Source organism: Telopea speciosissima, chromosome 5, assembly GCF_018873765.1.
Source record: "Telopea speciosissima isolate NSW1024214 ecotype Mountain lineage chromosome 5, Tspe_v1, whole genome shotgun sequence".
Lineage (NCBI taxonomy): Eukaryota > Viridiplantae > Streptophyta > Magnoliopsida > Proteales > Proteaceae > Telopea > Telopea speciosissima.
The window spans coordinates 17,360,420-17,382,903 of NC_057920.1; the positions used below are offsets into that span (position 1 = coordinate 17,360,420).

Below are 22,484 nucleotides of genomic sequence, written 5' to 3' on the forward strand. Positions count from 1 at the left end.
AGCTGAGAAGAGATTGCAAAATTAAATCAATCAATGTCATCCATGGCGAAGGAGAAATTTTTAATTTTTTTTTGAATAAATAAATGAATAAAGGGAAAAAAAAGATGCTCTCTGCTCTGTAGTTCTGTTCGATGTTGATGGGGTTGTTGATGTACTTCAACTGTTTCAACTGCGAATAGATCCCCACAAGAAAAAGAAGAGAACCCATTTCCCAAAAAATAAAGAAAGAGGAGTTAAGAAGAAAGAAAGAAAAAGGTTTTAATTTCTCTATTTTTGCTTTTCTCTACAACATCAAGACCTCCATGGTCGCCTTTTTTGGAGAATTACAAACAGGGCAAGAATCGAGGAAGGATACACAAGACTTGCACGAACAGAGATGCCTGCAAGGAAGGAAAAGAACGCACGATTTTCGAGAATTGCAGGCCTTGCAAGTCATGTTTCTCATTGGCTCCTTTTCTTCTTCTTCTTCTTCTTTTTCATCTCTTCTGATCTTCTCTTCTCTGTAATGCGCCTGAGAGTTGTCGCAACAAGACTCTGCATCCTCAGTTCCGGCAGATGGAAAGTAATAAACGTTCTCTTTGACCTGTTCTAAAGTGTTGTTGAGGGATATAACCATGGCTTCATTCTCTTTGGTGACTCTCTGCCATGCTTGGTTCTCCATCTCCACCCTTCTCAAGCATTCTTCCAACTCCATTGTTTTTTTAGCCGTTCTTGCAATCTCTTCGTCCTTCTGTCTCAGTAAGCTCAATGTCTTTGATTCCATCCTCCTTAGAAGGATAGCCACTTGATTCTTCCTTTGCTCTTGCAGAGCTAATCTGAGTCTCTCATTCTGTTTTTCACCCACCCAGAAAAGAAAAAAAAAAATAACAAAAAAGTCAGAAACCCAATAAAATTAATCACAAGAAGAAGGAAAAAGGAAGAAACCCATTTGAGATTAATATGTCCTATTACCTGCAATAGAATATACCGATCAATATCCAATGCTTGCTTATCAATCTGAGCAGCTAAAGACTCAGAAAACGCCATTGACAGAGGGTTACTTTGAGATGAAGAAGAAGAAGAAGAAACCAGGGGATTATTTTCAAGACCCAGATTGTGATTTCTGAATAGATTGATATTCTGTAACTGCTGCATCTGTCCTTGCTGTTGAGGATTGAGATATAAATCATAAAACCCACCACTGGAATCCATCAATTCCTGCGTACCGCCCAAAGTAGAACCCAGATTCTCCGGATACTGCTGAGCTTGAACAGCCATCATAACAAATAGATTTCAAACACCAAATTTCTTTCCACAAACCAACTCACCTTCTTCCTCTTGTGGGGAAGAAAGTAAAAAACAGGAAAACAAGAATTATAAGGTGGTGGACAGCCTTTTATAAGTAAGCAAAACTTCTACTTGGTCGCTGTTTTCCAATTTGATAATAGATGACACGTACAAGGTACTATCCACCAATATTTTAATTTTAAAAAGGAAATATAAACTAATGGGTCCAATGACTCCAATCTCAATTCTCAATTCTCAATTCTCAATTCTCACTTCTCACTTCTCACTTCTCAAGAAGGGCTAAGGATTCTCTCTCTCTTTCTATCTCTTGTTAATGCCGTGGTGGTGGGGTCAAACTGCAACGTACACATGCAGATATTGTGACAAAACTATCGGTCAGAGAGAAACGTTGCCATGAAAGAGTGAGAGAGAGAGAGAGAAATTTCAATTAAATTAGAGGTGTGTGAAAGAGTCAGATGTGTCAGTTTCGTCACTGGGAAGAGCTGAAGAATAGGATAGGATTTATTTTTTCGTTCTTTGTATTTTGTCAATCTGTTTCAATCTCTGGCGTGAGAGTTGGGTGGGGTTTCTTTATTTAATGGGATTTTGTTGGTTTCCCAGTTTTGGATGGCAATTGAAAAACAAGATCACCGGAGACAATGACGGTACGGAAGTTATGGTAAAGTAAAGAAGCACCTTTGAGACGCCGAGTTTTCATACTTCTATTCTTTATTGTGCCCCTCATTATATGACTTGTTTTGTTCTCTTTTTATTTTTTTTTTAATAGTGGGATCGGGTGGATCCCACCCGGGCCGGGCTGAGTGTTCGGGCAGGGGTAGGATAACCATCGGGCATTGCCTTGTTAGGGGGACTGGGGAACTGGGCTGGACAGGGACTGGAGGGGATAAATATCTAATCCAGCCCAGCAAAAACAAGGAGGCTTTAGTCATTTCATAGGAGAGCCCGCCTGTGAAATGATCCAAACACCCCTGTTTTTGCTGGATTAAATCCTCCAACTCTCGTCACGGCTGGAGGAGATCCGAATACATTTTTCCCCCCTTCCGTTTTCTTAATAAATAGTTAGGGTAACATAACGGTAAGGGTAAGGGTAAGGGTAAGGGTGTCAATTGGGATGGTTACCGGTATTCGAAATGGATCCATATCGGTATCGATACCAAAGGTAAAATCGTTCTATTTAATCAACAGGACTAATCCTATGGGTGTACGAGATGGTATTGGTGTCTAAATAGTTCTAGGTATTGTAGAAAATTGAGAAATAATCTAATGGTTATTAACAAGGTGGTTCTATTATCACTGGTGTATAGTTTCACTATTATGAGATCTAAAGTATTCCTCACTTTATAAAGCAACTTAGAATACAAAACCATGAAGAATTTCATGATTTTATTTACTGGACCGAGTTTCCCTCCACCCACGGTGAATGAGATCCCATTCACCGTGGGGTACGAGAGGACAGGAAACGGTATTAAGAGCGTATTTTGGAACATACTAAAACCCTAGGAGGGGTTTGGGAACCCTAGGATGGTGGGTGAACCGTCCCTTATGGGTGGAGAGAAACTTAATATTTACTTCTTCAAACTCCCTAAAATCACATGTAAGTTTTTCAAAATGATGACTATGAATTAATGAGGACGAAATAAATAAGTTCATATATGGTTTAGTATCATCACTAAACAAGTTTATAGAAATAGAACTAAAGGATCCATAAATTGAAAAATTCATAAGAGAAAATAATGTTCAAATACATCAAACTATAGTCATAAAACTTGAACACAAGAACATGCATGAAATATCTCTTTGAATTGGTACTGGTAGTTCCAGTTCCATCTGATACGTAACTAGCATTTCGGTATTGGTACCGTTGGAATCCCGTCCTAGAACCATCCTGTCGCATTTATTATTTGTTGCCAAAATTAGATCTCAATATTGTTCATTTATTGTGCTCGTAATAATATAAGTTGTCTTTTTCTTTTTTCGTGTTTATTTACTTCCATTTTCCTAATAAAATGTTAGAATAACATATGGCTTAAACCCGAACCAATTTAGATCCATCGAGTGTCAACCAGTCGATTTGGTTTAGTTCCATTTGTTACTCAACTACTTGATTCAATTTCAGTTCCATCCGATACCTAACCGGTATTTTGGTACTAGTACCATTGGGAATCCCGTCACATTTATTATTTGTTGTCAAAATTAAATCCCAATACTGTTGCGTTTATTGTGCTCGTAATGATATACTTGTCTTTTACTCTTTCCATTTTTTACTTCAGTTTTCATAATAAATGGTTAAGGGTAACGTATAGCTTCAACTTGAACTAATTCAGACCCACTGAGTGTCAACCAATCGATTTGGTTCAATTCCATCCGATACCTATCCAGTTGATTCGGTTCCAGTTCCATTCGATACCTAACTGGTATTTCGGTACTGATACCGTTGGGAATCCAATCCCATTGGAAATCCAATCCCAGAACCATCTCTTCACATTTATTATTTGTTACCAAAATTAGATCCCAATACTGTTCACTTTCCCTTTTTTATTTCTGTTTTCCTAATAGATGGTTAGGGTAACTTATAGCTTAAATCCAAAACAATTTAGACTCATGGGGTGTCAACTAGTCGATTCGGTTCAGTAACGTATGGCTTAATGCATGTTCTCTCTCTCTCTCTCTCTCTCTCTTGCCCCCTTTAAAACTATCCCTACTCCTCTTGTATGATGCCTCATCTCATGCTCTGTTTGTGCAGCTCACTAGCTTACCGCAGGTGGGCAATATGCCTTTCCCTCTTCCTTGTATCTATATCAAGTCAGATTAAAATTAGACGGATAAAATGTTTGGTCTAAGAGAATCAAAACAATAATTTCTTTTAGTTGTGCCCTTTCACTACTTTATCGGTTTATTATCAGTCTAGTAATTCTAGTCTTGATATTTCATATATCATATATAAAAAGGAAAAGTGTAAAAAAATATCTTGCATTTTATTGGTCTTTTTAATTTTTTGGTTGTGGTTGGTTCAATGATGTCGATTTCTTAGTGATTTTTAAACTCAAAATCAATACCAAACTGTCTGGTCAGTTTTGATCGGTTCAATCAGCTTTATTTGATTTTTGACATCCTTAATTTATGATTTTGACTGACCTTAGGGTTACATCATAAATGGCTGGCTACACAATGCTCAATAACATCTTCGTCGTAGATTTCTATGATAGTGCGTGGGAGATCCCATTGCACCCGGACTTGGCTCTTGTCTAGCACCCAATTGGGGCTGTATGTGCAGCACCAGATTTGGTGAAGCGTCAAAAGATCGCCTCATCTCTGTCCAAGCGTCTTGTCTGAGTAGGGGTGAGGTGGTCTTTTCATGCCTCACCAAGTCCGGTGCAGACATGCAGCCCGGGTAGGGTGTTGGACAGAATCCTTTTGCATGGATGGAATCCCGACTTAACCAAGGTTTTTAAAACTCAGAACTGGACATAGGTTTAGCCTCAATTGATTTCAAGTCGAATCTCATTATGAAATTGATATGACTTGCCTTCATTTAGCATATTTCGGTTGGACTCAATTTGCATAGAATCAGACCTGAAAAAATCAAACCCAATTGATTCTAAGCCGACCCGACCTAGTTGATTCAGCCTGATATGAGTTATAAACTGTAAACTTGAAATTATAAAATGTAATAAAACATAAAAAAGTATGCATTATATATTAGTTATGTACTTATGTGATGTATGTCATTAAGGATGAGCTTACTACAAGAATCACCTAACAAGAAAAATGAGTCGTAGAAAAGAATACAGGTGATGAAACATTAAACATTTAAACCCAAAAGGGATTCCATTATTTTTGGCCGCTCCACTTTCTAAGTCTATATGTGATTTCAGTTCAGTTCATCATCACTTTTGACATGAGGCAACTAATAAAGCAACCTAAGCCATTGTTTCTAAAATAATTATGATGTAGTCTCACGACTCTCACATTAGTAGAAATCAAAAGTATATCAATGGGCATAGGATACTACATCCGTCCTATCAATCAATTTGGAGGATAAGTTTCTAGTTCAGTGGACCCCTTGCTGGCCCTTTGTGGTTCCCTTTCTTATCAATTAATTATTTGAGAATAAAATAAATAATAAAAATATTTAAGCAAATAGTTTAAAATGTAATATGGATGGACGGTCCTCTGTCTCTCGCTGGACCCACCTTTGCTAATTAAATTTTTATATATTGCAAAAAATAAATTTAAAATCATAAATAATTCTAGCATTTTGTATTTTATTTTTCTAATATTATTTATGGGACAACGTTCTCTACACTACATCATAAGATGCCCCTAGACACATGGGGTGGGAGAAATGATCACCTTGCCCCTTAAATGGCCGAAATGATGCTCATCTCACCCCACCCCATATGTCTGGGCACAGCCTACGCCCTCATGCGCTGTGGTGCAAAGAACATAACCTCATTTTTAATTAAAAAATTAGCAATGACACAATATTACACATGACATAAAAATAACTCAAGATTTTGTTTTTTATTTTTTACCCCCGGTAAGAATCATGTCATTCCTTTCTTTTTTGTTTTTTTTGGTAAGGTCATGTCATTCCATTAACACAACTAAAATTGGGGAGTGGAGAAATGGCCTACTAGCACAATATTTTTAGGGTAAATGTTCTCTGAGCTGGTAGGATGCACCAGCACCTTTGTGTCTATTTTTCTCATTTTCAAATGAAAGGACTTTGATGCCCTTCAATGTATATTACCATTTTGCCACACTTCATTGATTCGTTCTTTTATATTGCTTGCTTAGAGAACAATCTCTTTATTTTATAGGGGCAACTAGTATCACTATCCTACACTTAGCCTATATTTACTTAAATTACCCTATCTTTAACTTCTTTTCTAAAATTACCTTGCTTTTAAACTGTTACATCTTCTACCCTTATGTTTTTAAATACTTAGATTACCCTTCCTTTTCACCTAGTAACCTGCTAATCTATTTAATTTACCATTTTTCTTCTATTTTTTACTATTTTTTTCATTAAAATAGTAAAAAATGAAAGCACCCACCCCACTTCTTCTCTCTCCCGTTTTTTACTCCATTCATTTTTTTTTTGTTTTTTCTTCAATTTTTCTATTTAATTAATTTTTTAAATAGAGTCGATTTGTTCCGTGGTTTTAGTGCACGATACCAGGTGCTTTGAAGAGAGTCGATCTGTTCCAAGGTTTTAGTGCATGGTATCGGAACGGGTATTGGTAACCTGCAAAATCAATATGATACTGATACATTATCGGCCTGGATCGGCTGTATCAGACAAAATTATCCCTGAATCTCCTTTAAAAATGAGTTTTCTGACCATTTTACCCCTTGTTCGTACCGTGCTATCGATACGGTATCGACACGGTATTAGTGACTAGCAAAACCGATACATATCACCCGATACGAGCGATATGATATCGATACTTAGAACCATGATTTGTTCGAAGAAGAACGATGAGGATGAAATGTTGAATAAAAAATTAATTAAATAGAAAAATTAAAGAAAAAAAACGGAATAGAAAAAGAGAGAGAGAGAGAGAAGAAGAAGAATAAGCGGGTGGGTGCTTTCAATTTTTACTATTTTAATGACAAAAATAATAAAAAATAGAAGAAGAATGGTATGTTAAATAGATTAGCAGACTACTAGGTGAAAAGGAAGGGCAATCTGGGTATTTAAAAACATGAGGGTAGAAGGAGATGTAAAAGTTTAAAAACAGTGTAGTTTTAGAAAAGAAGATTAAGGTAGGGTAATTTTAGTTAATATAGGCTGAGTATAGGGTAGTGATAGTAATTGCCCCTACTTTATATTATTATCTTTTGAGGAAGTGTTTCCTGTGGGGGAGTGTGACGTCTGCATGCACAAGGGCTCTATTTTTGGAAAAATCAGGGGGTTGGGTGATCATTTCGCTCCCCTCTATGTTTCTGCGCAACACACACTCTTCCATGGAGTTCTTTTTCCCTATATATTTTTTAATTGGGTAACAAGAAAAAGAAGATAGCGATAGGGAATAAGCATTTTCATTGATGCTTTGATCTTTTCAATGTAGAATGGGTTGAAGTAAAGAAAAATTATCGAAAAAATATGAAAATTTAAGGGAAATAGCAGGCTGCCTAGCCTGCTCCTAGACATAAGAAGGGCGAAATGACTGCTCTTCCCTCATGAAATGAAGATTTCCATCCGTGTTGGATGCCTTCGTGCACGCTCTCATTGACCCTTGCATTGATGAAGGGCCATGCAGCCTAACAACGATTTTCTCCCAAAATTTAATTATAAAGTTTATGTGAAAAAAATTTCAATTCACCCATCTATCTAGGGTCATTATTACACATCTTACTAGACGATATCAAAACTATCCCTCCCTTATAATGATGCCTATCCCACTATCATAATTACTCACAGTCCTTCAACATGATCAAAGGGGAAATTCAGTCCATTCATTTTATCAAAAATCAAAGGGGGGAGAGTTTCCTACAAGGGTAGTGTAAGAAAGAATTTGCACACTACCCCAATACGGGGTTGGAAAATAGTATCATCCATATAGAGTCCACACTACCCGACTATTTATTATGTGAGAAGGATATATAGGAATATGTACAAACGTAGCATAACAATCTTATTCCCAAAATCTAAATAAACGATATACAAATTTTTCCAAAAATTCATAATAAATTAAAGAAATAAAAATATTTCTATTGTTTAATTTGAATTCTAAACCATTTAAATTGATGCAAACAAAATTTAAACTTAAATTAATATGCATCCTAAGTGTCAAAGTGGTAACTCATGTGGAACACAATAGATATATAAAATAAGGGAAAAGTCTCAATAAACCTAAGGTGTTTCTTATGCCTGCTGAGGTAAGAAATTTTATTAATTTTCTTTTTCTTTGAAACAAACAAATAAAGAAATTTATTTGAGTAGGTGTAGAATATGTTTTAGGTTTAGAAAATCCTTCCCTATAAAATAAATCTCTAAAAAGCATGGTCTAAGGAGGCTTTACCAAGTACTAGATATACAATTCATTTTACTTCGGTCGATTTTGGTTTCAGTTTAGTTTATTTTGATTTCTGTTATCGATTTATTTTTTTCAGGTTTGGTCCGATTTGGATTTGATTTGTTGGGAGAGCATCTCTATGGAGAAAATATGACATTCGTAGCAATCAATGAGATCGTGTGTACGTTGACATCTGGGGAGGCAGAATTTCTGTCTTTCATGAGAGGTGGGACGATAATTTCATCCCAACCATTTTAAGACGGAATTTCACCAATTTGGTTCTTCCCTTGATCTCTATTGAGAAAAAAAAAACTGTAAAAAATCATAGGATCCTTAAATCCATGAGTCAAAATCAAGAAAAAAAGAGAGACAAATATCAAGAATTTAATAATTACTGACTTTACCTGCAACAACAACAACAGTATTACTGTTAACAGAGGAGATATATATATATTTTTTTGAGTAAAAGGAGAGGAGAATGGACCTCAACACTTCACCGCTGAGGCACCACCTCTGGTTTCTGACCCCTCAATGCTTCCTTCCATCGATCTCAGTCCAGTCTCTATAAATGGTACTTAGTGATTCTTGTGTGTAATCTCTGTATTGAAATTTGAAAATTGAGAGAGAGAGAGAGTTTTTATCCATTTTTGGGTCTGTGTATCTGTTTGAGAATCTGGAAAGTGGGGAACATATCTCACTTTCTTTATATTTGTGTTTCCCAGTTGTTAGGGAACAAATCGAACTGGGTGTGTTTGGCTTTGCTTCTGTTGGCCTAGCCCTAGTCTCTACTCTGCACCTCTACGGGGATAAAATAATCTTTCAACATAAACAAATGAATCTCTGGGGAACGAAGTTAATTAAGGCTTAAGAGTCAAGTCTTCCATCAACCATTGTTATAAATGTGTAAACCAAAGCTTACAGTGGCTACGTTGGGAACTCACACCTTCTGTATCATCAAGAAGTGACTCAAGACTCAAGAGATCTCCTAAACGGCCACTACCTACTAGGGCTACCCTACTTAGTTCGTAGGCTCAATAATTTTTTTCCCAAAATAAATTGACCCAAAAATAGTTGAGATGAGAAACACTTTACACTATCAATTCAAATAGGCTTACAGTCCTTTGTTGTCACACGTCTCTCATATATATATATTTTAAAATATTTGTAAACACACAAACCACATGCAAGTAACTAGAAGGTTAATCGATTTTTAGGATTATATATGCAACGACGGATATACACAGCTGATGTGGGACTAAATCCATACACCCAACATAGACAATACTGTATTTTTTATATTGTAAACACACAAACCACACAATAATACCCAAAAGGGTTAACCAATTTTTAGGATATAAAACACACATTTTTCTCATATATAACAGAGAAAACTATCTTAGTACAAATATATAGCGAAACCCTACATAGGCATACATTGCCTCGAACACTTTGAGCACTACAATGTCTCAATGACCTTTCAAAGACATACCATAAATGTAAGCGATGGAACACAAGACATCGGACTTAAATCCTCTCAGGTTCCCTCCCCGGTTAGATTCGTAGGTTCCTCTCATAGGGGATCGGAAATGACGACCTCACCCCCTGCCCAAACACACTACCCGGGTGGGGTGAGGTCGTCATTTCCACCCTCCCTATGAGAGGAACCTATGAACCTGACCGGACAGGGAACCTGGGAAGAGAAAAATTCCAAGACATCTTACCCCCTACATATTTGCCTCCCTTTCCAAAACATTTGCTACGTCTAAAATAAAATGGGCAAAGAATACGTTTTTGGCTTTTTGCAAGTACTAGGTCAATTTTGATCATGATATAGACGACTTGTAATGTTGGAAGAGTACCAATACACATTTAGCCATTTGATTAGGTTATATTAGTTATCATAATTAAAGCATATTTAGCTTTTCATCTAGTGGTTTTGCAACTGAGACTACAAAGGTAGAAAATTTAAATTTAGATGGTAGGAGATAGTGTTAAGAGTGATAATGAAATTTGACAATCAAAAGATATGTGCTAATCAAATTTCTATGGAATGGTCAAAGTGGGAAGACAAAACCAACCATTAGTCACTAGCTAGGAGATGAGAAATGAGTCCCTCACTTAATTGACTTAGGAAAGGTAGTAATAACTCAAGAGAAATTAATTAATGTATTAGTTTGGTAAGATAAGAATGTTAGTTGGGATTAATTAAAATATGAAAAAGGCAGGAGAAGGAGACCCAGAACCAGAAGGAGGAGAAGAAGAAGAAGTAGACATTAAAAACAGCCAAGCTTGCTGTTTCAGAGTTATATATATATATTTCAGACCCCGGCCCATGCAGGACTACCAAACATGAAAAAACTTGTTGATTTGGTTGGAAAGGAAAGCTTTAAATTAAATGGGGATCGAAGTGTCCCTATCATAGTGCAGTTGGTGGTGTTGCCTCGGAGGAGGGTCGGGTCGGGTCGGGCTCAAGGTGGTGGGCCTAGCCCGGCCCGGCCCTGACCCGACCCTATATAAGTTATACCCATTTATAGGGATCCCACGATTCTCATCAACTAACACCTGATGAGAAGCATAGGGTTGCAGAGGCTCTCTATCTCACACACTCACACCTCTTTCTCATCTTTTCCTAATTCATCAAAATATTCTCTGCTTGCTTGCGATTGCAGCAAACCCTACCCTATTATTTTTTTTTTTTGTTCCCCAATAGTTACCGCTCCGGCGATCCGATAAACTCCCGGCCGAGAGAGAGGCGAGGCACCATGGCGGAATCCCACAACGGAGGTAGTTTCCACAGCGCCAACAAGTCCAAAGTGAAAGTGTCACCTCCGTCTCAATCGAGCTCTACAACCAGAGATGAGACCTGCGAATCTTAAAATTTGCCCTTCACTGGATGGATCTATCTCTAAAATCTTAAATCTGTCAAATCTCATCAGTTTATTGATTGCCTTGTGTCAGTTTATTCTTCTACATTGTTGGTCTTTCGTTGTGGATTTTTATTCCATCTTGTCTTTATCGATGGGCCATTGATGGATTATCTGATAAGCTTCTTTTGTAGATACAGAATTTTATTTTTTTAGTTTCAGGGATAGAGAGATTCACACTCCTAATGAACCAAACCCCTTTCTCCTTGCTTAATTCTCTTTTAAGACTATTTTCTCAACCTCCAGGAGGCAACATTAGGGTCGGGTCAGGGTCGGGTCGGGTCAGGGAAAACCCTGGCAGGGTCGGGTCAGGGTTGAGGGTTTCTTGGCCCTGGCAGGGTTGGGTCAGGGTCAGGGTTTAGGTTAAGGCCCCTAAGGTCAGGGTCAGGGTTTAGGCAGGCCCGGCCCAACCCGACCCATTGACACCCCTACTCGGAGGGAATCCAAGTCTAGTCTAGTTGTGTAATGATCGAGAGGGTCTTGGTTTGCTCGAAGCTGCAAAACCACCAACCAACAACCATCTGTGCAATGGATTGGGAGCAGTGAATTGGTGCAACCCCATCATTCACCATTCATTATTATTAATGTGGTTTTTCAAAAGTAGAGAGGCCTGCCATTAGGGGTGTAAATGAATAGTCAAAAGCTGTTTTTGTTTCTGTTTCTGTATCTGTATCTGTATCCATATCCGTTTAGTATTATTCGAATTCGTCCAAAAACTAAACGGATGCGGATACGGATAACCTATAGCTAGCTATCCGAAAAGCTATATTTACATGTAAACGAATAAAATATGTGATCTATATGCGTGTATGTATCCGCTTAGTACTATTTAAATCCGTCTAAAAACTAATTAAATACGGATATAACACTATCCGAGCGAATCCGATCTGTTTATATCCTTACCTACCACCAATATATATAACTACTATGAATATTGGGGTTGGCCCATGCAAAGTAAGGAAGCAGGAAATTAAAGCACCCACACAGTTTATTTATAGTGGGAAGTAGGTCACTGTGTAGATGAATGGATCCTCCTCCTACATGAAAAGACAAAAAAAAAAAAAAAAAAAGGTAATGAAAACTGGGTTAGAGAGAGGTTAGACACAGTACTAAAATCCAATTCATACTAAATCCAGGAAAATGAGCAGCTAGAGATAGGCCAACCTTTTTCTGGTTGAACAGTAGAAAGATATGAAGGAAGGAATGGACTACTCCATTTGAACGTTCAATGAATCGGGTGTGTTGGCGTGAGTGACTTGAATTTTGGGAGTTTGGGTCACAATCACTCACTCATACACAACAAAACTCCAAAGACTCTTAACTACTACTAAAGCTGAAAGGTTTCAAGTCTCTCTAATTCCTCAAATCTTTAATAAAGTTTCTTTCAACTAAAAGTACCATGGCAGGCTGCAGCGGCCCCATTTATCTATATACAAACAGATATGTTAGAAAAACAACCAAAATATGGACGACGACGAAGGGTACGTACTAATGACACCATCAGATCAGATCAGATCGATCGATCAAGTCAGAGGTACAGAGGTTAAGGTTGCAGTTCCCTAGTAGGTCTTCCCTTCCTTCTTTACTTCCAACCTTTGCTTTAAGAAGTTTCAATCAGGTGGGTGGTTGGTTTACACGTATATAATTGGATACTGTATATATAACAGGTGTGCTATCTTTTTCGAACTGCGATTATGGTTGGCTTCCATATATATATATATATGTATAATATTAAAGACTTTGGTAAGCCATCGAAGCCGTAGCCCACAAGGCTACAAGTGTTTGTCACCACGTTTTGCCCTCACCTCCTCTGTGTCTTTCATGTCAACCATGGTTTGAAGTATCGGTATTGTATCGCCTGTATCGTTTGTTACGATCATATCGATACCATGTTGATAGTACGGTATGGACAAAGAGTAAAATGGTCAAAAAATTTATTTTTTTAAAAAAAAAATTCAAGGAATATTTTGTTTGATATAGTCGATATCATATCGATTTATGTATTGCCGATAACCGTTTTGATACTTTGCACTAAAACCATGATGTGAACGCTTTCACAGCCTGTCTGTCTGTCTCTCTCTCTCTCTCTCTCTCCTTATCAATCCTTGGTTACCATTTCCCAATGAATGTGAACTGATATACCCAAGCTTCATATTTGATGGAAGAACCCATTGCGTACTCAACTACTACCCCTTTTATTAATCATTTTCTTGCGACATGGACTCCTCTATAGGGGTGAAAGTTTAGTCCTGACAGTTCGAGTATACCCTGAGCCCGAACAAGTCTTGGGTTGAGATACCTTGACCCAGAGGACGGATCAAGATTGACTTGTTTTCTTCTTCTCAGTCAGGCCGGCCCAACTTGACCCAGTTGCAACCCTACCTCTATAGTTGATAAAGTCAAAGTCTTGGAGCAAAACCAGAATTCGATTACAAAAAAAAGGAGTTATTATAGGTAAAGCTAAAAAACCCACAAGGTCGGATCGTTCTCCACTCAGGTTTCCTGTCCGATCAGGTTTGCAGGTTCCTCTAATAAGAAAGCAAAAATAATGACCTCACCCCCTGCCTGAACACACTGTTCAGGTGGGATGAGATCATCATTTTCACTACCCACATGAGATAAACCAACGAACTTGACCGATCAAGGAACCTGAGAGGAGATAAATTCCTCAAGACCACAACGGTTGAAACTTATATTTTCAACACGGTGATTATGGTTACGCCCGAATTCTAAGGAGAGGCAGTAGGTAGAGGATGGTCGACCTTTCTTTGTTTTTGGGTTGAAAAGTATATATATATATATATGATCAGAGTAAAAGCTATACTTTCTAAGCAGATCTTCTAAATTTTTTTCCGACAAAAAAAGAAAGAAAGAGAGATCTTCTCAAATTTAAATATAAAAAAGTGAAGAGGAAATTGAAGGTGATAGAGACAGTGAGATAGCGATTACTGAAGGTCTGAGAGGGGGTTTCTGAGAAGGTAAAGGTTACTTCACAGCTGAGCGTACTCGGCATAGCACTAATAACCCTCTCTCTCTGTTCTGTTCCACACAATTCCAAGAGGTTATCAGTCATTTTGTTAGGATATTTCATCATGAAGTTTCTGGAATTGCCACTGCAAGGAAACAGTGAAATTTTGCAATCAATAGATTTCATACCACTTTTCAACATTCTCTATAGGGTCACAGGTCATTATGGAATTCATTTTCAAATTCTTACTTTTCCCACGCTCCAACGTATTTTTGTCTGCTCCAGGAAGATTTATAGAAAGAGAAGATATTATCCATCCAATATAGTCTCATTTACAATGAGGACTAGCTGCTATAAATAGTCACCTCGCCAGGGTTTTTATTTACATTTTACAGGTTCTTCTTCATGGGCACGGCTGGCTGATGGGGACCTCCTCTCATTCTCACCGGGCCGGGCTAGGGTTTTCGTACTATCCCATCAAACTAACCTAATTATATTCCAATCTCTCTCTCTCTCTCTCTCTCTCTCTCTCTAAGTTATTTGACATGTTTAGATGATCAAGATTAGATTTGAAGATGATGATTGACTAATGAGAAATATTAGAAAACTTGACTTGTCGGGTCAATAACCGCAACCCGGAATAATATAACTTGTCTACTTGCAGGTTAAAATGAAGAATCTTCAACAAGGAAATAATGGAAGAAACCATGGGCCCATGGCTTTGGTTTTAAGTTCAATATAACCCTCTCTCTCTCTCTCTCCTCTCCCTTGTTCTCCTTTTTTGAAAGAAAGGAGGGTGGTTTACTGGTTTACCAATACGGCATTACCAATTAAGCGTGTTCAACTAATTATCTGAATTATTTATCATGGTTATGGATAAATATAGATATTTTTTCTTAAAAAAAGAAAATTATATTTGTTATATAGTCGATCGGGGACTCGGGATTAGTTGACCAGTTTTGACCAGTTGATTGCATCCACGGTCACACTTATTTATGAAATTACTCTGCTTAAATTGGGGCTTTCAATGGGTCAGCAAAACATAAAAATTTAGTTTTGTTCTTCTAATTCTACTCTGGAAAAAAAAAAGATGTTTTTTATTAATAATTCGTGTGATTGGATTGTTCATTAGGAAAATTTAGTTGCTCCCTCCAACTGATTTTGAAGGTTACTGTTTGCAACAACTCTTCTTGCACTCCAGGTGTTCTATGTTTGGATGTTCTTCCTGTTAGTTACTTTGTTGATGTTGATATTTTTTCTGTTAGATCGTGTTATTTTGTGTTACTTTGGTAAATTTCCTTCATTTTCTCTTAAATTTTCTAATTTCATCTTATGTTAGAAGAGAAGAGTAACCAAATAGTTTTACATATCGATTCAGAAGGATATCATCTGACAGATTCAGGATAACTAAACAGTTTTTGTTCTCAACTATGAATCCACATGAACCAAATCCAAAATCAAAATCTGACTCCTTAGAAACTTTCTACCAAAATCCATGTAAAAAGCACACCGATACGTTGGTTGCGCAGGAAATTTTTTTTCTTTTTAAATTAAAACTGAGGTTAGATATCATGGTTCATAGCAATTGGTTGGGCTTTGGCGGACTCATCCAACAGTGGCTACCAAGAAAACTGATAGATAGAAAATAAGAGTTGCATATGCATTGACAATTATAAAAAGAATGGATATTATTTCTACTTTCTTATTTATTGGTGAAAAAATAAATGATAAGAATGATCTGATCTCTGCTGCCCTCTATTCTCTTCTCTCCTAAATTCTAGTGTTCAAGTTTGATTAGAGAAAGAAATGAAACGAAATGAAACAGAAATCGAAAAAAGCTGCCGTGATGGACCATTCATCGATGGTCATGTGAAGCCTCTTCAGAGCTCTTTCTATCTTGAATTCTGTTGTCACTTTATAGTCGTTTAGCTCACGCTGATAGAAAAAGTATTCACCATTGAACCTTGACCATTTTTAATTATCCATGCACGTATCAAAACTTAGACTAATTTTAAAATTTTAATTACATCTATTCAATAGATAATTAGTTTTTTTTAGGTAAATCAATAATTAATTAGATACTAAACAAAAATTACAAAATATATCAATAAATTGTAAAGCATAATCTAATATAGGTCCGGATCAGGCCAGACTTAGCCCAAGGCCTCAACCATGGCCCAGCTCAACCTTGACCCCAAACTTAAAAATTTCAACCCTAACCCGCTCTCAGGTTGAAAAATCTAGCGCTTGGGCCGACAGGACCAAACTTACACCCCTAGGTACCATGCATGATTCAAGGAATCAGGAATGGATCGGCCAAGCAGCCCCATCTCGATTCCGGCAAATTCAATGTTCTTTTATATAGTTTAAACTCAAGCCCAAACATCCAGACCCAAGACACTTAATCCTGTTGCTTTTAAACCCAGGTCCGAACATCCAAGCCCAGAATTTGCAAAATCACACCCCCATGAACATGACATAAGTTAACGTAGAACTTGGATTTTTTATCCTTCAATTCCTTTTTCCAATTGATGAAAATTTTGGACTCCTTTTTGTAGAAAAACGAAAATATAAAACGATACAAAAATGAATAGAAATCACAAACAAATAATAGCACAATGCAAACACGAAGATTTACATGACTCACTATCAATAGAGAGCAGGTTACAGTTGTTCGTCTTCACATCTCTCTTAAATTACAAAAAAGACCATCTCGTAAAAAATATATAACAAACCTAAAACGATGCAGAATTGAATGGAAATCGAAAAAAAACAATCACACATAGGTTGCAGTGTTACACCCACTCGTACTTTGGGCCTCGAAGCTTCAGGCCCTACGACACATTAACAGCTCTTCAAAATTAGCCCACAAATGCAAAGTGACGAAATAGAAGACATCATATACCAACACTTTCTACCATATACATACTTGACCCATCATGAGATACCGATATGATGGATCCGATACCGATATTTATAACCATGATCCTAACCTCAGGTAAAACTCAGTAAACGGATTAAAGTCTTTCATCTCCAAAAGAACGTAAACACATGAACGATAGTGTAGTATGGATGTCAGATAGATTCTAATCTGGCGGTTCACTACAGCTGTGAATCTGCTGCAAATTTATAATCGCGTATACACGTATGCAGCACTTGTGGGGCCGTGATTTCGTAAGAACGTTAGGAACTGTTGATTATTTCATCAACCGTTGGATCATGGAATGGATGGACCAACGGATATGATTAAGTTGAGATTTAAAAGTTGACGGGTTCGAAACTCGAAAATGCTTTACAAATTCAAATCGCTTCCAAAACGCAACTTATATATTTCACACGAAACGTCAATTCTCCCGCCAGAGAGAGGATAAAGGGTAGCCAGACTCCCCAGAAGGAACTGCCAAGGTCTTCACTCTTCAGAGTCTGCAATTCAGCGACTGAAGGAGGCTCCATCGAAATCTCCCTCCGATCAAGTGAAGAAGCCTCTGAAGGTGAGATCGTTACTGACCTTCAAATATGTTCGTTTTCATATTTTTTTTTTCACTTTTATCTTTAACAATTTCTTTTTTCTCTTCGCAGATCTCTAAGAAATGCTTGGACTCTGCGTTTGCAGCTATTCCGGAAGATCAATCTCCTCGAAAATCGATTTCTAGTTCGAACGATTCCAATTACGTATTGGTGAACTCCTCTGTTGATCAAAGCAAACAACTCCCGGAGGTAACTTTCTCAACACAGTTTCTCTCTTTATCTGCCGATTCTTTCGTTTCTCTGATTAGTCCTTGTTTCAACTCAGGTCCTCGAGCTCTCGATGAATTCAGATTTCCCAGTCTCATCTGTAACATTTGAACGGTTCAAAGTCTGTCCATCGACTACAATCGTTGAGGAGAACTAAGAAACCAGCAGTGGTATGATAAGAGTATAATGGATCCGTAATCGACTGCGACACTCCAAAGACCAGAAGTATTGATATTGGAATAGCAGTAAATTTCATCAGAGAAGCTTTGTTTCAGGCCACGAGTTCCCCTGTCGTCGATCTCCGATCAAAGAAAATTTTGGGTTCCGTGGTTAAGATCGTTATCGATGATTTGTATGGTTTTCCAGAAGAACGAGTCCGTCCTCCTGAGGTAATGTCGACAAAGTTTCGTATTGGACTTCTAAATTCCTTCCTGTGGCTTGTTCCTGTCTCGGTGCTTGCCGTTGCTCTATCAAATTTATTCGCCGGCAGCTCTTTCCCTGTTCCACCGCCAACGTGAATGTTAGATGTATTCATTCTACACTTCTGGCCATCTGATCATAGACGAACAAGTCACAGGACAGGACTCATGCTCCCGTTGCTTGGATTTCTTTCTTTTTCTTAATCCCACCGTTTCTAGAAGTGCTGTTTTTAGTTTGAACTCATCTGATTTCCAGTTTGTTTTTTTCAAAGCTCAGTTGTTGATGACCCATCCTTAAACCACCAGAGCTGAGCCATTAAGTTAATTCTGAGGACCTGGTGCTCAGAAACAGAGCTCGGCAAGTACCAATTATAAATACATAAATTTTTGTGTTTAATTTTCACAAATAATAGGTTTAATAGATTGTAGAATTGGCATTAATGAAAAGATTATTCGAATTGAACGTTTGATCCAGTTTCTGAAACCGTATTGTTTCTTGAAATGTGATTTTGTGAAGTAATAACAAAAAGAGAATACATTACGCCGTTGCCGGGGATCGAACCCGGGTCACCCGCGTGACAGGCGGGAATACTTACCACTATACTACAACGACTTCAATTGAAAAGTAGTTTATCAAAAAGAATTCAATTCTGAAATAATAACAATTGCCTTGAAAATTTAAAGTGAATGGAGAGAATCTGTGGCCGTTTTACCAAATCTGGCTGGACAAATGAACTCCACCTGATTTGTTAATAACTAGGGATGCAAGTTTGGCCCAACAAGCTAACTCAGCATAAAACATCAAGGCCTTTGGCTGGTCTTTTCAGCCCATGGGCTCAGATAGAGTTGGGATTTTCAGGTCCTGGTCAGGTCGAACCATGGATTGAGGCATGAGTTGAGCCCCAGCCCAGAACGCTAACCAGTCCAAGAAATGGTATTGTGCTCAAACCATCAAAGGGCCTCCCGTAGTTGAGGCCACAGCGTTGACTTCAACAATCTTACTCTGATATTTCTTCTTCCCTGTGTTGGGTCCTCTTTTTGTAAGTTCTTAATGAGCATTTTGATTTGCTTCTGTAGATGTATCCCACTTTAGGACAACCTTATTTCAGAGTAGAGATGCCTTACCTTTAAAATTAAATCAACAGTTCAACTCAACTGCGAATATATCCCCCACAAGAATAGAAGAGAACCCATTCCCAAAGTAAAGAGGAGTTGAAGAAAGAAAGAAAAAGATTTTAATTTCTCTATTTTTGCTTTTCTCTACAACATTAAGACCTCCATGCTTGCCTTTTTTGGAGAATTACAGACAGGGCAAGAATCAAGGACGGTTACACAAGACTTGCACGAACAGAGATGCCTGCAAGGAAGGAAAAGAACGCACGATCTTCGAAAATTGCAGGCCTTGCAAGCCATCTTCCTCATTGGTTCCTTTTCTTCTTCTTCTTTCTCATCTCTGTAATGTGCCTGAGAGATGTCGCAACAAGACTCTGATTCCTCTGCTCCTGCTGATAGAAAGTAACAATTGTTCTCTTTGACCTGTTCTAAAGTGTTGTTGAGGGCCATAACCATGGATTCTTTCTCTTTGGTGACTCTCTGCCAAGCTTGGTTCTCCATCTCCGCCCTTTTCAAGCATTCTTCCAACTCCATTGTTCTTTTAGCCGCTCTTGCAATGTCTTCGTCCTTCTGTCTCAGTAAGCTCACCGTCTTTGATTCCATCATCCTAAAAAGGATAGCCATTTGATGTTTCCTTTGCTCTTGCAGAGTTAATCTGAGTCTCTCATTCTGTTTTTTTCACCCACCCAGAAAAGAACAAATCAGAAACCCAATAAAATTAATCACAAGAAGAAGGAGAAAGGAAGAAACCCATTTAAGATTAATCTGTCCTATTACCTGTAATAGAATATACCGATCAATCTCCAATGCTTGCTTATCAATATCAGCAGCTAAAGACTCAGAAAACGCCATTGACAGAGGGTTACTTTGAGATGAAGAAGAAGAAGAAGAAGATACCAGGGGATTGTTTTCAAAACCCAGATTGTAATTTCTCAATAGATTGATATTCTGTAACTGCTGCATCCGTTCTTGCTGCTGAAGATTGAGATATAAATCATAAAACCCACCACTGGAATTCATTGTTTCTTGGATACCGCACAAAGTAAAACCCAGATTCTCCGGATACTGCTGCGCTTGAATAGCCATCACAACAAAAAGATTTCAAAACAAATCACCAACATCAAATTTCTTCCCTCACCTTCTTCCTCTTTTCTTTATCTCTGTTTGCTTTGGGTATTGGTTTGATTATGACTAAGAAAGTTAGAAACAGGAAAACAAGAATTATAAGGCAGTGGCAAGCCTTTTTATAAGAAATTAAAACTCCTACTTCGTCTCTGTTTTCCAATTTGATAATGGATGACATGTACAAGGGTAAGTATCCCCCAACAATTTAAAAAGGAAATATAAACTAATGGGTCCAATCTCTCTCTCTCTCTCTCTCTCTCTTGTTAATGGCATGGTGGTGGGGTCCAGCTGTAACGTACACATGCTGATATTGTGACAAAACTATCGATCAGAGAGAAACGTTGCCATGAAAGAGATGAAGAGAGAGAACAGAGGCGGAGAATGGAGAAAATTTCAACCAAATTAGAGGTGTGAAAAAGTCAGATGTGTCAGTTTGGTCACTGGGAAAAACTGAAAAATAGGATTTATTTTTTCTTTCTTTGTATTTGTATTCTGTCAATCTGTTTCAATCTCTGGCGTGGGGGTTGGGGGTTTTCTGTTTCTTTATTTAATGAGAATTTGCTTGTTTCCAAGTTTTGGATGGGAATTGAAAAACAAGATCACCGGAGACAATGACGGTACGGAAGTTATGATGGTACAAATTAAGAAGCATCTTTGACACCCCGAGTTTTCATACTCCCATTCTTTATTGTGCTCCTAATTATATAACTTTTTTTTTTCCCTTTAATATTTCTTCCTTCTCATTTCTTAAATGGTTAGGGTAACATACAGTTAAGGGTAAGGGTGTTAATTGGGATGGTTGCCGGTATTCGGGATGGATCTATATCGGTATCGTTATAAAAGGTGTCAATTCCAAAATCGTTATATTTAGTTAACCGGACTAAATTATGACGATACTCATTATTAACGGTCCGAGACAATATTGGTTTTTAAATAGTTTTTTTTTTTCTTGGTAAAAGTTTTTAAATAGTTCTAAGCATTGTGAAAATTGGAAAAAAAAAATTAATGGCTCTTAACAAGATGATTTGTTGTGTATCTTTTATGATCTAAAGTATTCCTTATTTTATAAAGCAACTTATAATACAAAACCATGAAGAATTTCATTATTTTACTTCCTCAAACCCCCTAAGAGAACATGTAAACTTATTATTATAAAAAAAAAAATCTCATATAAACTTCTTGAAATGATGACTATGTACCTATGTGATGTATATTATTAGGGATGAGATTACTTACATGAATCACCTACCAAGGAAAATGACTCATAGAAAAGGAAACAGGTGAAGGAAACATTAATCATGTCATGTAGCTAGGGGTGTAAATGAATAGTCAAAATCTGTTTCCGTATCCGTTTAGCACTATCCGAATCCATCCGAAAATTAAATGGATGCGGATACGGATACGGATAGGCTATAACTATCCGAAAAGCTATATTTACATGTAAACGGATAAAATATTCGATCCGTATCTGTTTAGCACTATCCGAACCCGTCCGATAGCTAATCGGATGCGAATGCGAATATAGCATTATTCGAACCGAATTCAATCCGTTTACAGCCCTACATGTAGCATCTCAATTGGAACCTCAAAAAAAAAAAAAAAAATTGGAACCCAAAAGGGGGTTCCATTATTTGGCCGCTCCACTTTCTAGTCTATGTGATTTGAGTTCAGTTCATCATCACTTTTGACATGAGGCAACTAATAAAGCAACCTAAGCCATTTTTTTCTAAAATAATTATGATGCAGGAATTGGTTTCACGAGTCTCACGACTCTCACATTAGAAACCAAAAATATATCAATGGGCATAGGACACTACATCCGTCCTATCAATCAATTTGGGGGATAAGCCCTTGTGGATTCCTTTCGCATCGATGTGGGGCCTAGTAA

The 22,484-nt window shown here is 37.5% G+C and overlaps 2 protein-coding genes, 1 long non-coding RNA gene and 1 other non-coding gene across 5 annotated transcripts; 1 reads left to right on the forward strand and 3 right to left on the reverse strand.

Moving 5' to 3' along the window:
• Positions 1 to 266: 266 nt before the first annotated feature.
• On the reverse strand, positions 267 to 20,586 carry LOC122661665 (probable BOI-related E3 ubiquitin-protein ligase 3). Of its 2 annotated transcripts, XM_043857143.1 has the most exons (4): positions 20,506 to 20,586; positions 9,978 to 9,985; positions 952 to 1,197; positions 267 to 829 (listed from the first exon to the last, which is right to left on the reverse strand). In XM_043857143.1, the coding sequence occupies exons 3-4, from the start codon at positions 1,189 to 1,191 to the stop codon at positions 284 to 286; spliced, it is 786 nt and encodes a 261-aa protein (XP_043713078.1). In that variant the 5' UTR covers positions 1,192 to 1,197; positions 9,978 to 9,985; positions 20,506 to 20,586; the 3' UTR covers positions 267 to 283. The 2 variants fall into 2 exon arrangements, with proteins under 2 accessions (XP_043713078.1, XP_043713077.1); XM_043857142.1 differs by lacking the exons at positions 9,978 to 9,985; positions 20,506 to 20,586 and having other exon boundaries at positions 952 to 1,281.
• On the forward strand, positions 17,618 to 17,904 carry LOC122661671. Its single transcript, XR_006332917.1, has 2 exons — positions 17,618 to 17,695; positions 17,784 to 17,904. It is a non-coding gene; the product is annotated as an uncharacterized LOC122661671 (long non-coding RNA).
• Positions 18,900 to 18,971, reverse strand: TRNAD-GUC. The gene has a single exon. It is a non-coding gene; the product is annotated as a tRNA-Asp (tRNA).
• LOC122661669 (probable BOI-related E3 ubiquitin-protein ligase 3) lies at positions 19,574 to 20,557 on the reverse strand. Its single transcript, XM_043857149.1, has 2 exons — positions 20,249 to 20,557; positions 19,574 to 20,140 (listed from the first exon to the last, which is right to left on the reverse strand). The coding sequence occupies exons 1-2, from the start codon at positions 20,555 to 20,557 to the stop codon at positions 19,619 to 19,621; spliced, it is 831 nt and encodes a 276-aa protein (XP_043713084.1). The 3' UTR covers positions 19,574 to 19,618.
• Positions 20,587 to 22,484: the final 1,898 nt, after the last annotated feature.